Below are 15,768 nucleotides of genomic sequence, written 5' to 3' on the forward strand. Positions count from 1 at the left end.
CTCAAACAGCACAGACCGGTAGAACTAATATCTGGAAATTGTAAGTCGTGTGTGATTCAAGATCTGGCAAGTATCTGAAATACTTTACGAAATCTATCCCCTTAGATACATGTAATTACGCTTTGTCTTTGAAATGTATTAAAATCGATATAATTACCAACGCATTCTGGTTTATCGCCTTCCCATTCTCCATATTCATTGCAGTAACGCGTTTTTGTCCCCTTAAGTTCAAACCCTTTATAACAATGATATCGAACACGGTTATCGAAACTGTATTTTCGTCCTTCTGTGTAGCCATTTTGAATATTCCCTGGGAAACCGCATTCAACCTCTGTAAAAGAAAAGTATCATTCAATGAATTATCTTTAAATGTCCCAGATCCTGCCATGAATCACATGCCAGATTCAAGAACTAGAAACACACCATTCGGAAAAAAAAATTCTTTCGACCATGGTAGGACAGTGGAGGATCTACAGGTTTGGGTATCCACTGTTATCTTCTTCAATGGGGATGTTCAAGGACAGAAGAAAATACACCATTAATACAAAATCCGGAGACCCCACTGGGACTAGGGGCCCAGAAGCTTAAGCTTCGATGGTTTCATAGTAGACCCGCCCATTGGATAGGATATTAGCTTTATGGGTTTGTCTGCATTAGAGTCTTGTATGCCCAATTAAATTTAATAGCTGTAAACCCTTTTAAATTACCCTTTATTTTACTTACTAGCACAGAGTGGTGCTTCTGCTTCCCAGTCTCCGGTAGCTAAACATAGCTGATTGTTCATTCCGGCTACGTTAAAACCACGTAAACAGCTGTAGGTAACTGTAGAGGCTGTCTTCACGTCAGTGTATTCAACTTTACCAAAATCAGGCTTGGCTGGGATCGGGCAATCTATATAACATTAATCTCTACTTTAATCAGTTAATTTTAGAACATAAAAACATTTTCATTTAATATAATCTCAGGAGTGTGTTTTTTTTGTATATCCGATTTATGATACGGCTCATTGAATTTTGTGAAATAAATTATCTAATATTTTTTTATGAATATTTTGATACATTGAAGACTTTTATGAATATAATACCTGAGAATGGACCAATCTGGGAACGTTGTGCAAGTACACTGCTTAAGGATTTGCGTACATACTTAACTTGTAGGTTACTAGAGACTTTTGGCAAGCGGAATTTACCCATCCGTATTACGTATCCGCATCGTGTAATACGTTGCGTCAATGTAGTTTTAGAGTTTGGGCAGATGACCACCAGTAATAGTCAAGTGCCTAGCCTACAATTTCCCGGAGGGAGTGAAGTCGCTCGACAGTCGCTTGACAATAAAAGAATAATTAATGTCGAATGTAATTTAAAAATCTTCGACTTCAACTCGACAGCAATTTTTGGTTTCACTAATGTATAAAATCATTTACAGATTTGCAAGGTCCCGCATCCCTAAATTTAGCACGTAGATCAACCAGCATGCAGACAGACAGACAGGAAATAATGATTAAATTCCTGTCGTTATCATGGTTAAAATCACATCAAATATACACCTTCGAGTTCCAGGATAGTACATAATTTCATAAAAACGCTATAATACAACATTTCAGCGTCTAAAAGTAGCAAGGAAGACGGTAAAAAGACAATAGTGTTACAACAGGGACCTTTTCAGTATGAAAGCTGTTCGATACGTGCTGCCGTATCCGTGTGCCGTATCACGTATGAGAAATACACACACATTGATGACGACACATGCAAAATCCATACGGCTACGCGATACGATCCAGGAATTTACGCCTGCCAAAACTCTCTACTATTTTATTTGATTTACTCGTACGTATGTAACTTTACAGATTGTTTACAAAAACAAAAAAGAAAAACCAGCGGGTTTTCGTACAATCAGGGGCCATAATCCAGGAAGTTATAGTCTGAAATGCGCGAATATCGAAACAGACTGAGATATTTGGGACATAAACATATATTTCAACTTTCATCAAAATCGGATCAAAATTGTGTCCTCTAGAGGGTCCACAACCTTGATATTCCATATATTTACAATATTTGCGTACGAGGGGCGGCCATTTTGCCCGGCAGTTTTGGTCAGATTTTCACGAAATTCGAATTCAACCATCATAAGGGTGTAACGGTGATGTATTCAAATGGTTTTTTTTTTTTAAATTGGATAAAAATAAAAACGTGATTTTTCGTACAATCAGGAAGTTACCATCCGATATGTGCGAATATCGAAAGGCACCAAGATCTTTGGGTTATAAAGATGTATTTCAAATTATGACCTCTAAAGTGTCCACACGGTAAAAACGTGATTTTTTGTACAATCTGGGGCCATAATCCACGAAGTTTAGATACAATACATGCCAATATCAAAAGGAACCGATATCTTTTGGAGATAAACCTATATTTCAAGTTTCGTCACAATCGGATAAGAATTGTGACATGTAGAGTGTCCACAAACAAATTGTGGACGGGCAGACGTCCGGACGGACAGGTGCGACCACAATATACGTCCACATGAAAATGTAGGCATATAAAATGAGATTCGGAGGTTCGTGAACAGAAGAGGGTCAAATTCTCAAATAAAATAGAAAATTCGGCATATATTCGATTCTTTTGTGCGAAGACTGTGAAACAAACACTAGTTGATAAAATGGGAATTACGTTAAACATACAGATATCTTTTTAAAAAAAATATTCGGGCGGAGAATGACGATGATATAAAGATATGTTGCCAGGCAACGAAACATACGCCCACAGCACCAAAGTCGTCTGGCAGTCAACAAGGGTTGTAAATATTTTTCTTTTGTCGGTAATGAGACAATACACTTAAATATGACTACGAGTATCAATTTAAGGTCAATGGAATGGCAACTTTGGCCTGTAAAGCAGGCGCAAGTTTTTGAAAGTAATCAAGGGCCACAACTCTGGTAATGATTATTGGAAATCCTTGAAAATCAATAGGCCCTTCGCGTCATTACCATAAACACAGTGTATATATATCTAAAGCCAGTCGGATATTAATTTTAGCCTCTAGAGTATCCACAATATTTTTCAAAGTGGCCCAGGGCCATAACTCTGACATCAATTATAGGGAATTGTTGAAAATCAACAGGCTTCTTCGTCGTATGACCCTAAACACTGTGTATAAAGTTAAAGCCAATCGGATATTAACTTTAGTCTCCAGAGCGCCAACGAGCAAACGTGGACGCCGGATCGACAGACCGATTACAATATACGGCCACATTTCAATGTGGGCGTATAAAAGAGAACTGATTTTAATTGGTCAGAATAATGCAAGTCTGTAACAAGTTTATATGTACAGAAGAATGTATCACATGGGTGCAAATAGCATGCATGTGCTGTAAACAAAGAGTCAAATAGCTACTAGATATTGAACCACTCTTTATTAAGATATTTTTATTAATACAAATTTATATCACAAAGGTCTATACATTCCACAAAGGTCTATGCATCCACAAACTGTTAACGAATAAAATCTCTACATCGATACATGAATATTGATACATGCTACATAATAATGTCAATAATACATAAAATAGATAATTAGCACCATTATACGCTTAAAGTGATTAGACCTTTCTGATTTGGATTAAGAAAAAATTGAAAACCCATTTTATTTGATATTCATTTACTTCTTACCATGTTGTATTTTTTAATGTGTATTTTATCGTTTAGATTTTATTTCATCAAAACAATCTAATTCGACACTTTATTTGCACCTACATCAAAGAGATTTAGCCCCTCCTGTTATTAAATGTTTGTTTTGCGTTGTATTAAAATTTATATAAGTCGAAACTCTCAACCGAACACAGAGAAATAATTCTATCTCGATCTTTAACACTAAATGCACTACTGACACTAACTATAGACTGACAGAAATTTAGAAGCTATTTTACGTGAGAAATAAAGCACAATTGGAACAAGCAATATATGTATTTTTTTTTACTATAGCATTAGAGGAAATCTCTTTAACTGCCATGCACTATAGTCTGTAACATTCATATTATATTATAAATCGCTAAATATAAGTAACAAATCACTATGACCATACAAACCACAACTAGTTTTTACCTTCACAAAAAGTCGACGGGCTATCTCTTAAACTTCCATGTAGTCCTTTGAAAACGTCAGGCCAGGCTAACAAATTGCCAGAATATTTATTACAACTCACTCTCATATCATCTATAGTTGTTAGGGGTAATTCTTGATCCCATACATTTAAATGAGTTAAACTACCAACAAACGATTCGCTAGAACTAAATCTACCACCAACGTCATCCTGTTCTTGACCAATCACAAACATACCCCCACCTGTAAAAAAACCAGTCTAATTTATGAATCAGACTCACAGACATGATTTCCGGCAGCCAAGCATTTGGAGGAAACCGGAGGCTGGACAAGCGACCCGACTCCTTGTCACGCACAAGCGGGGAATCTAAAATTATGAGATCTCAGACGACTACGAGTAAGAACACAATTCATGAACTCAGTGCACCAGATCTTCAAGAAACATAATCTTTATAGTAAATACATTGTACTATGTGATCTCAGTTACGAACACAATTCATCTTAGTATTGAAGGACCTCAATCTCTTACTCAATATTTTCCATAATATTCGAAGCTAAAAACACAAAGTAGAATTTAATACTGGTCAATTCCAATCAATATTGGTGTTGCTATCTCGCTGTGAAAATATAGGATCCTGATATCCAATATTTAAGATACAATTACCAATTTATAATAAGTACACGAGTCGTGTATTCTATGAGCAAATAAAACATATCCTACAAGACAATGTGGGAGTAATTAGTAAAGGCTGATTCACAAACGACAAAAAAATAATAATTTAAAAAAACGTGTAGAATGGACTAAGCAGGCGTAAACGATTGTCGTTCAATTTGAAATGTTCACGTTATTCACCGAACATAACTGATTAGAAATTACAATATTTTTATTTATATACATTCATATTACACTAACATATGCTTTTCGTCTATTTCAAGGTTCCAAAAAATAAAGGCATACGCCCTGTAATAAATATTGTTTACCCTCTACTGGTTTTCCTGTTGATAGATCCCAACCACTATCAATAATAAGGCCATTTTGATAAATCTTCCACGATCCTCTATTACTGGACCATGTAACAACAATATGATTCCATAGACCATCATTAGCTATCAGATCTGTTACTCTTTTCTCTTGATTCACGTAAATAACAAACCTATAGAAAATACAGGAAATAAAAGTAACCCAAACTAGTAAACTTGACCGGATAGGTCCCGAAACGCATGTTTATATCCCGAAGCTCCTTATAAATTATTTCTAATACTACTGGCAGGCTAAAAAATATTGAAAAAAAGACTATTTGCCAGTATTTGCCGACAAGATTTTGTTTTTGTGATTGTGAGTGAGAAGTGGGGATGGGTTCCCTTTGGCCTAACCAAAATATTTTACGTCATTAAGACGCATGTCTTATAGTGTGCACTTTAATACGGACCAGCTACGATAAAACAAAAATAAGTCATGTTCTTAAGAGGCCCGATCAAGATCCAAATTTATAGAAAACTTGCGGTGAGAAAATTTGAACTTTAAACAGGGGTTCTTACCCATTATAATCACTTAAAGTGAAGGCATTGTCTGTGCCCGGAACCGCATACGAAAATGGTGTACCGAAGTTGAGCAAGTCATCACTCTTCATCCAGAATGTAACAGTTATAGAATTGAGTGGTTTATCTGGAAACTGAATCTGAGCATGATCTACTATACCAGCATCAGCAAAATCTAACTGATAGTTTACATCTAATGCTGCAATTATAAACATCACTTTCAAATACATGCAGACTACCAACAATTATAAGCTAAGAATAATATTAAGATTCCTGAAAGCAGGAACTTAAATGAAATGGGGTTTAACAGCCTACTGCTCTGCTTCAACTGGGCTAATGAAAACGGGCACACGCCATACAGTGTGTTATGAGGGAAATGTTGCCCGGACAGCGGCGCTACGGCATACTCTTATATCGAATTCCAAATGTCAAGGAATCTTTTACGTGCACGCCAATGTGTACACAGGACCTTAGTTGTTCGTTCCATCCAAACGACTATACATTTCCCTTGCCAGGCCCTCGATCCTACACCAATGACAAGGAGGAACCACGCCAGAAAATCCCGAAGAACTTTCTCGGCCAACGCAGGGATCGAACACAGGACCTCAAAGTTAGCGAGCCAACGTCTTACTCATTGAGCCACCGTGACTCCCAAACCAAGAACTATGTATTCATCGCTTGGTAGTAAAATGATATCATAACAAAACACTACAATCGTTGGTCTGTGCGCTGTTGTAAATTATACAGCCCAATCGATTACCCCCTGGCGTTTTGTCAGTTATATGTCCTAATAGGTGCCGGGGTAGTGGAGCGATAAGGTTTCGAATCCTTGAATGGCCCGAAATAACCTTAAGGATTTCAAATGTCGGGTAGTGTTCTGTGAGACTGCCAAGGTTTGTTTTACGTACACGGACTGACCTCAGTCTTTGTACAAACCGAAGGACTAGACTGCCGTTAAGAAGTTCTAAATAGTGGTTTACTAACTTGTAGCACAGTCGTCTCCTCTGAAACCAGTAAGACAATGACAAACAAATCCATTCAAAAGATCTTCACATTTACCACCATTTTTACAAGGATTTGGATTACATTCATTTATGTCTCTTCCACATTTTCTACCAGTATAACCAGCTAAACAATCACACCTATACAGAAGATACAAATAAACAGGGTAATACTTTTTTCAAATGAGCCCGGTGGACTGATGCTCCGCTTATATTCACATGAAAGCTAAATATAATCGGTGCAATCCAAAATTGTTGTAAATACACTTCCCCACTTCACGCAATGATGATGATGATGATAAAACCTTGGTAATCTGGGTTATATTTATAGTAAGGTACCTCGATTAACCATGACACTGGATTCGAAAGATATGGACACCCGCTCTTCGAAAATGTACTTTAATCGGATCATTGACAGCTAACTACGCCAACTTTTGTCACCATGATAAATTGAATGTTACACACAGTTGACAATATCGCTTTACCAGCTTTTTAAAAAAAAAAAAAAAAAATACCTGAAATCACCAGGAATATCAACACAAGTGGCGTTATTTCTACACGGATTTTCTAGACACTCATCTATTTCTATTTCACAACTTAAACCAGTAAAACCTTCAGCACACTGACATTCATATCCTTTTAGTCTATCTTTACATGTAGCACCATTACGACATGGCTGATCTGAACAGTCGTTGATGTCACTGCCACACCTCACACCTAACTTGGAGAAACGTTACATTATTATCATATCAACAGATTCTTTCAGGCCTTTTATTTAAAAAAAAATCATAGTCAACGAAAAGTAATTATTAAAAATAAAACAATTTTAAATCGACAATTAAAGGAAATAGACGTCTTTGAGTGTTAAATTCGGTTAACATGATCAACATAATGGTTCCCAGAGATGAAGCTTAAAATCGGCTCGTTTACTACTTTTAGTTCTGTTTTTGGCGCCAATTGTCGACAAAGGAACACATAAACAATTATATTTCAACAATATTTTTATCTATGGGTATGAAGATTTACACGAGTACAAATTATCATTATTTTCACTATACAATTAGGCGTCTAAGTGTAAATATTCCAATCAGAATCTCTAGAGTGTCCACAGGCAATTGTGGAAGACGGAAAGATGACCGATATGGTGGCAATATACGGCCATATTTTGGGAAGTTGGGTTGAAACAGTCCGCGAACTACATTTGTACTAACCTTGATAACCAGCCGGACAATTACATACAAAACTATTAGCACCATCAATACATGTACCACCTTGTAAACATGGCGACGATTCACACTCATTAATATCGATTTCACATTTCTTCCCTGAAATAGACACAATACTTTTGTAACTTGAACACCAGAAATATAGTTTAAGAATGTATCTAATATACTTAAAGGTATGTTTACTTGGGTATCTTGAATCCTTGGAGAATATACAGTTATAGAAAGTAGAAATTCTGTGAGTGAAAGTAGAATTCGGAGGATTACAACAATTGGAACTGTTGGGTAAGCAAAATGCATACAGTTAAATAATCATTGTGTATGAATTTCGAGTCAATCGGGTGATAAATAATTCATTTTAGCACCAAGCATCTCTAGAATCAAATCTAGACGGGAGCGAAGACAAGATTCTTTTATATGATCAAGGGCTATTAAAATGTAATTATCAGCAAATATGTCTCATATTCTGGGATTCTTCCAATAAACTATTATCTGAAGTATGTACAGAATATTTACCTTCGAATCCGTCAGCACAGCTGCATTTATAATCTCCTAGTTGTGTAATACAAGTACCGTCATTTAAACATGGTTTAGATTCACATTCATCTAAAACTTTCTCACAAAAAATACCTATAAACATAAGAAAGTATGAAAACTATTCCGTACAACTAAACGCCAATCTCTTCAAAACCTGGTAACACAACCCCATGCTGCATCATGAAGCCCCTTGGCACTAAAGAATAAATCAATGCACACCAAGGGTTCTTTAACGACGTTCCTTGTAAGGCCCCCCGTCCTACACTGACAAGGGGACAGGGCACAATGATAATTCCAGCTAATCTTTTTCTGCCATTACCGGTTAGTGATCGAACTACGGACACCGTGGCAGTGCATATAAGGCAATAAACAAGCACAAAAATGGACCATTTATTGAAGTCTGTTATACAGCAAAGCCGTAATAGAATCAAATATACTTAAATATTTTCTAAAATCAAGTAAGACATTTGTCGTTGTTGATGACTAACAATAGTAACGTTATAAATGAAAGTTATTTACCCCCATAACCCAGTGGACAGTTACACGTGAAAGTAATAAATTTAGGAACACAGGTACCGCCATTTATACAGGGGTTCTCAAAACATCCATTAATAGATAACTGTTGTTGTTGATTCTGTATCTCTGATATCTCACCGTCACTCTGTAAATCCCAATCACCTGAAGATTAAAATATTTATAAATAAATGCTAAAATTGTCCCTTTAACTGATAAACGTTTCAGGCTGTTACGGTGGCAAATATGAACTGGGTATTAATTCATTGCAACTGCAATCTTAAAGGGGTGATGCCGAAATCGGTGACCTTGAGTTATTTTACTATTGATTTCTGGCTCTACATACAATAGATATAATAATATCTTGTACATCTCTGTAAATTTGGATTCGAAATATTACATCATTCAACAGTTATATAAAGAAGATTTAACTCGTGTCTTCTTGATCTTATCAAACCACCATCCGCATTTGAAAATATATACATATATGGCCTCCATGGCCAATTATGGTTGGCTGAATCTTTACTTCAATAGAAGTGATATTGTGATCAAAATCATGATTATATCTGCACACCTCAAATAGTGAGTAGATTACCTAGATTAAACTGACACTGGGTCTGAAGTACATGACAAATCGCTATCTGAAATAAGGATCTAATGACCTACAGATAACAACATCTGGTTCTACCGCCAAATGCCTCAACAAACGCGGTTATAATATTATTTGTCAATATCCCTTTAATGTTAAATATATATGTAACCATCTACGGTGACATTTCACTGGACTCAAGACAGTCATTGGTGCTATTGGATAACAACATCCTTGCTTCTTATCTGCTTTAATTTATATACTCTAAGATGCTGGTCAACATACCTTCACAATCTTTCAACGATACGCTTCCAATGTCAAACGTTGATGCGTTGTTTGGGCATTCAAAGCAAGCCGATTTCTGACTATCAGGCTGGAATGTTCCTCTTGGACAAGCAAAACACGGTTCCAATCCATTCTTTGACACATAACCACGTGGACAGATTTCTATTATAAAGAAAACATATACTGACTTGGATGGCGATAATAAGCCCGAATGACGTACTTAGGAGAAGGAGCTTGGGCGGGAGCGGGAGTGGGCTTTTAGGGGGTTAATCTTTGACACATAATCGCATAGACAGATTTCTATCGAAAAAGAAAACATGTACATGTATTCTAAGGGACCGGAAATATTGATTCGTATGTGGGTTTTATAAAAGCGGTAATGGTGTATTTAGGAGCGGGGGCGTGGGGTTGGGGTGTGGGTCAGAGGTGCTTAGGGGATGGGAGGATGGGTTGCTGGCGTTACGCCATTTCGATCGTCAAATACACCGACAGTATAAAATTTTGTTTTGGCATATTAAACCACCCAAAATTGGGTCTTTGTTTGATTTTATCGAAAACAGTTACTACAAGTAAAGTGTACTTTTCATTGAAGGATATAAAATCGTTATTATAACGCTTTAATATAAATAATATTATACCTTTACATTCCTGCAATGTACGACTTCCCCTTCGTGATGTCGTCATTTCCGGGGGACATTTTGTACAGTTGGTTTGAGCGTATTCTGGTTGGTACCAACCAATTGAACACGTTTCACATCTTTCAACACCCGTCGGTGAAAAACTACCAGGTAAACATTGTGCTATATAACAAACAAACAACAGTACAATATCTAATAAAGACTCAATGTTATATCACATTTCTATTTAAACATACATTATGCAAGAGCTAAATCTGCCTATTGCTGGTCTTTCTTTAGGCTTGAAATGTTATCTAAATTATTAATTAGACATTAATTAACTTATCCAGGCCATAATCAACTCTCGATGGCATCGGATTTCTCCGATACTAAATAGATTAGAACAGTTCAGCCATACTTTGATTTAAGCTAAAAATGGAGGAGCGAGACTTAGCTTCGAACAACCAGTACGGTGGTTGAAATTATTGCACACATCTTGTCAACTCTCCAAAGGCTAATCTTCGTTCGCAATAGAGTAATTTGAATGAAATTTTCAAATTATTCATTTTACATTATCTATTTCCGAACTATTATAGCAAGAATGGCCAGCTCTTTATCTAAACCTTACATAATGTATCTTTAATTCAACATTGGAGCCCCGTTGTACCTCCCGTGTGTGTAAAGACATAGGCCGATTAATGACAATACAACTACTATACTTTCAGTTGCCGGGAGCCAGTCTGTTGGCCACTTTTAGTATTGTTGTTAAGATATCGACAGCTGAAATTGGTACAGTATCGACTTCACCACGAAAATTAATGAATTGTCATCCATCGTCAAATATGTGTTAATTAATAAATAATTGATTACAGATTGGTCGATTCGGTTTTATAACCTGTAAAGTCAGGAAGTTTCCGGGATGCGGCGAAGTCAAATTCCTTCCGATACCGCTAAATGTCATTTAGTTTTATCAACAGCGTAATGGCTTTTCAATTTTACCGTGTAAAAAAATTGATTTTTAGATCTATCTCGTTAAGTCTTATCATAAAGGTAATTTAGTACATTGCTGTCTACTTTTATGGAGCCGTCACGGACAATGCCGTTTTGGACAGTGCAGTCTTGGTCATTTGGGCACTATATTATAGTTGGATGAAATCAGTACAAATGTATTAGTAAACATATGTGTAAAATCATACCTAAACATTCCCCTTCACTTCTAGAATGATTTTGAGATGTGGATGTTTTGTTTGGACAGACTAAACATCTAATTGCACCTTCCGATTGTTGATATGTGCCTTTAGAACAACTTTCACATTTTCTCTTAACAACATTGAAAAATGTACCAACCGGACAGTTCACTAAAAATATAATTATTAGCAATGATGTGGTTATTATTGAGACAGTTAATTGAAAACTGTTGAAAATCGACGACACATTTTTATAAGTATATACGGGCCTGTATTTGTTATTGGACAATAAAAACACACTATTGGAATACGTATATCATAAATATTTAATTCTGTTTTCTTAAAGGGGCATTGTGCGCTAGCTTAACTTGCCTATAGTCGGGTTTGTTTCGGGCTGTAAATGTTGTAAAAATTATTATTTAGACATTTATTCACATGAAAAGTCCACCATCACCTCTCTAGAAAATCGGATGGCTTAAATATATAGTGGATTAGATAAAGCATGCGATATCTGCGTTAAATACAAATATGACACCAGACTGTACATGACAGGACTGACAATAGAATGTATGTGGTTGAGGTTTACATAATAATGCAATTTATGGCTATTTCTTACCAACACATTCATAACTTCGCTTAGAATAAAGTAATTTGACTGAAATTATCAATATTTTGAACTTTTATAGCCTTTTCTCTAAAGGAGGGTTTGTTGGACCTTGCATCATAAGGTTTGTCATTGAGTCAATTGGCGTGGTTTTGATTCCTATATTACTATGCAGTGAATGCGTCGCTGGTTAGATGTGGAAAGTACACAACCGACGTGTGACGCATACTCTCTTCTGCTACATATTCTAATATGTCTAATATTGTCTCTGGGTATTTTTGTAATTATCTTCTTATGGCTAGGACGCTTTTTCACGTTTTCCATTTTCTTTTTACTATCTCAGTAGTTAAGAAGTTTGTCTACCAGGTACAAAAATGCAACAGTTCGTTTCAACATTTTTATGTCAAGCACTGGACACATATTATTACAAGCATAGATTATAATAAAGTCATTCTCTCAAGTAAAATTTAATGACACAAAATATATAGGATTATATAAGTATTCATACAGTAGCACAAATCACGTCATCGATATTATTACATTACCTACGCTGTTTTAACATTTGTGCAAAATTATCAGGTAGGAGACCCTTAAAAACTTCCATTTACTAAACCATATAATTATAAAATTATTCATGTAACATGCAAATATACGATCACTATACGATTAACATACAAGATTACATATGATCAACAATCACATGCAATCGCTCTCCAAAAGTTCATCACTGAACTTCAAAGTCCTACAATAATTCACTAATCTCTAAACACTATAACACAGCACTTTTAAGTTCAGTTTTCACTTTAAATTCTACAATACATCATCTTGAATTTCCATTGGTCTGTTTCAGCTACCATATTCTCAACAGATCCCAACTTCTAAGAATTTTCAGTCAGCACTTCTTTAATGTCTGGCTGGACATTTTCATCCGTCAAATCAAAGCATGTCATCGCCATCAGACCAAGAATTAATTATTCCTAATTTTAAACTTTATTTTAATATTATTCGGACATTATTATATCTAAATTTTGTTATTAACTCTTGTTCTTAATTAAAATTAAAACTTCATATAATTATCATTAAATTTTGATGTGTCTCTTTAATCATTAGAATTCTAAATTATAAATCTGCAAACTAACTTTGACCTCTTGACCTTAACTCAGTAATCTACAAGTTGAACTTCTATTTTTCATAAACATTATCCAGTGTTACATAAACATCTACTGCCAGTCACCTAACCTTTTGACCTAATCAATTATAATTTGTATTTCGGTTTTTTTTATAAAACCAAAACAATTATATTGTTATCCTACACCTCCGAATGCCTAAAACAAGCAGGGTCCTACTTACTCCAACATCAGCGGTACATAAACATTATTACATAGAACTATGTCGAGAGCAAATGACTGCACACTCCATTCACTCGGAATACGACAATCAGAACATACTTAGTTTTTGATTGCACATATTAACAACATACGCATGAAACAATAACATTTAGCAAATATATATCTAAACTTTATATTACGTTTTTAATGCAAAATTTAATGACACAAAATAACATAAAATTATATACGGCTAATATCTACCGTATACATTTATCCACTTTTCGCAAAGGTGCTTTATCGTCACATAATCTGATATTAACTACTAAACATTATTTGGTCTGTTTAACAAATTTACATGTTCAATTTTTCAGAAAAATGTATTTACCCATTTGCAAATATTTCAACCAATTATTCCATCAGATTTCTTTTGGTTACTGATTTATACACGGATGTTCTAATCTTCCGGGTTTCTTTTCTTCCACGGGTTTTCTACTAGACAAATTCTTCCCCTTAAAAGGTCGTGTTCGGCACGGCAACCAAATCAAATATTACCCATTTGCGAATTTTCCCACACAAAAAATCTTTTCCACCAGATCCCCTTGAAAGTCGATCTTGGTCACGACACCAAATCAGACATGTAGTACTATGCAGTGCTATGCGTCACTGATTAGATGTGGAAAGCACATGGACAAATTCCGAACAAACGAAGTGTGACGCATACTCTATTCTGCTACATATTTTAATAGCCCTGTGATCGTCTGGTTATTTTTATAATTCTCTTCTTATGGCTAGGACCTTTTCCACGTTGTGTATTTTCTTCTTACTATATAGCAGTTAAGACGTTTGTCTACCGGGTACAACGATGCAACAGTTTGTTTCTACATTTTTATATCAAGCACTGGATACATAGGTTACAGGCATAGATTACAATAAAGCCATTCTCTCAACCTCACTCTCATCCAAACTCGCCAGAACGAGTCTACTGATCGAACTTGCTACATCTTCCTCTCTAAGAATCTAGAGGATGTCTGTTTATCGCACAGAGCTCTGGTGGTTTTCTACCCTTGGGTTTCGGCTTTCAATTATCTAATTGGTCAAATATGACGTAGTTAATTATAAGGATTCGTTACTATGCCAAATGATGCAATATTATTTTTCCTACCATAAGTGATTTGGTGATATTTTGTTTTCACACAGAACCAGCTATTTTTTGCTTTAATAAATCTTTTTATGTGTCAACCCATTACTCGTTCAATTAGTTAAAGATATCATATAATGTTATTAATTTAAAGAGCAAAAATTCTACCATTATTATTACATTCCTCGCTTGTACGTCACAAGGAGTAGCGCCGCTTGTCCATCCTCGCAGGTTTTCTCCGGGTCCTAGGGTCTCCTTCCACTGCTAAAGACCCATATTATTAAAATAAAACTGAACCATACGTTAGTCCCGAAATGACCTAGTTTGGCTCAGATGGACGTTAAACCCATTGCTCTCTCTCTCTCTCTCTCTCTCTCTCTCTCTCTCGCATAACGTATATATGTCTTACTAGGTCTAACTTATCTGTAAGTAAATGAACAAGTATATATTATTTGTTAAAAGAGGCCTTTTTTTAATATACTAATATAAAATATATAAAATAATGAAGTGTACCACAATCAGATCCATGTAGAACTTGCCCGTCGACACATTTGAACTTGGGGTCGCTTGAATCCAATTCCATTCCATTATAAACTATTTGTTTGCCATATGTTAGTAAATCAAAATCACCACCTTCCGCATCGTTTTGTAATGTTCGTATAACTTTTTTTAATGTTCTTTCTAATTTCTTCTGTGATTTTCTATCTTCTCCGGTATCACCAGTTGGATTGACCGAACCTGTGAATAAAAGAGAAATCAGGTTGTATTGCAAGTAACAGTATTCTCCGCCAGAAATAGATCATGCAAATGTCAAATAGTATTATTACTATGACGCAAGTCGCAAAACGTGGAGTCTTTTCTTCTCTCCATAGATTTATTCCAAAGATGGAAGCATAAGTTACATTAAATTCAACCTTATTAAATATGACTGGCCAAGGCATCGTTGAAACAAAAATGATTTTGTCTTCAACAGTCAGCAATTATAAGCTAATATCTATCTATTTTGGTAAATAAAATGACTATATAGCGCTTGGCCAGAAGTAATCAAAAAACACTTAGATCTCACACTTCATGTTGATTCAAATCATATTTCAGCCTTTTAATCAATCT

At 35.5% G+C, this 15,768-nt stretch overlaps 1 protein-coding gene across 2 annotated transcripts in view; it reads right to left on the bottom strand.

Annotated features, from left to right (window-relative positions):
* The window catches only part of LOC126818984 (sushi, von Willebrand factor type A, EGF and pentraxin domain-containing protein 1), a 42,015-nt gene that overhangs the window by 14,107 nt on the left and 12,140 nt on the right, over positions 1–15,768 (bottom strand). The window contains exons 14-27 of one of the 2 annotated variants that reach the window (XM_050546723.2): positions 15,172–15,396; positions 11,598–11,759; positions 10,423–10,584; positions 9,785–9,946; positions 8,917–9,075; positions 8,377–8,490; positions 7,849–7,962; positions 7,153–7,354; positions 6,621–6,778; positions 5,637–5,835; positions 5,079–5,251; positions 4,101–4,340; positions 724–891; positions 158–331 (exon numbers count right to left, since the gene is read on the bottom strand). In XM_050546723.2, coding sequence (XP_050402680.2) covers positions 158–331; positions 724–891; positions 4,101–4,340; positions 5,079–5,251; positions 5,637–5,835; positions 6,621–6,778; positions 7,153–7,354; positions 7,849–7,962; positions 8,377–8,490; positions 8,917–9,075; positions 9,785–9,946; positions 10,423–10,584; positions 11,598–11,759; positions 15,172–15,396 — 2,412 coding nt within the window. Of the gene's footprint in view, positions 1–157; positions 332–723; positions 892–3,393; positions 4,341–5,078; positions 5,252–5,636; positions 5,836–6,620; positions 6,779–7,152; positions 7,355–7,848; positions 7,963–8,376; positions 8,491–8,916; positions 9,076–9,784; positions 9,947–10,422; positions 10,585–11,597; positions 11,760–15,171; positions 15,397–15,768 lie in introns of those variants that run through there. The other variant, XM_050546724.2, reaches the window with a different exon arrangement.

Source organism: Patella vulgata, chromosome 4, assembly GCF_932274485.2.
Source record: "Patella vulgata chromosome 4, xgPatVulg1.2, whole genome shotgun sequence".
Lineage (NCBI taxonomy): Eukaryota > Metazoa > Mollusca > Gastropoda > Patellidae > Patella > Patella vulgata.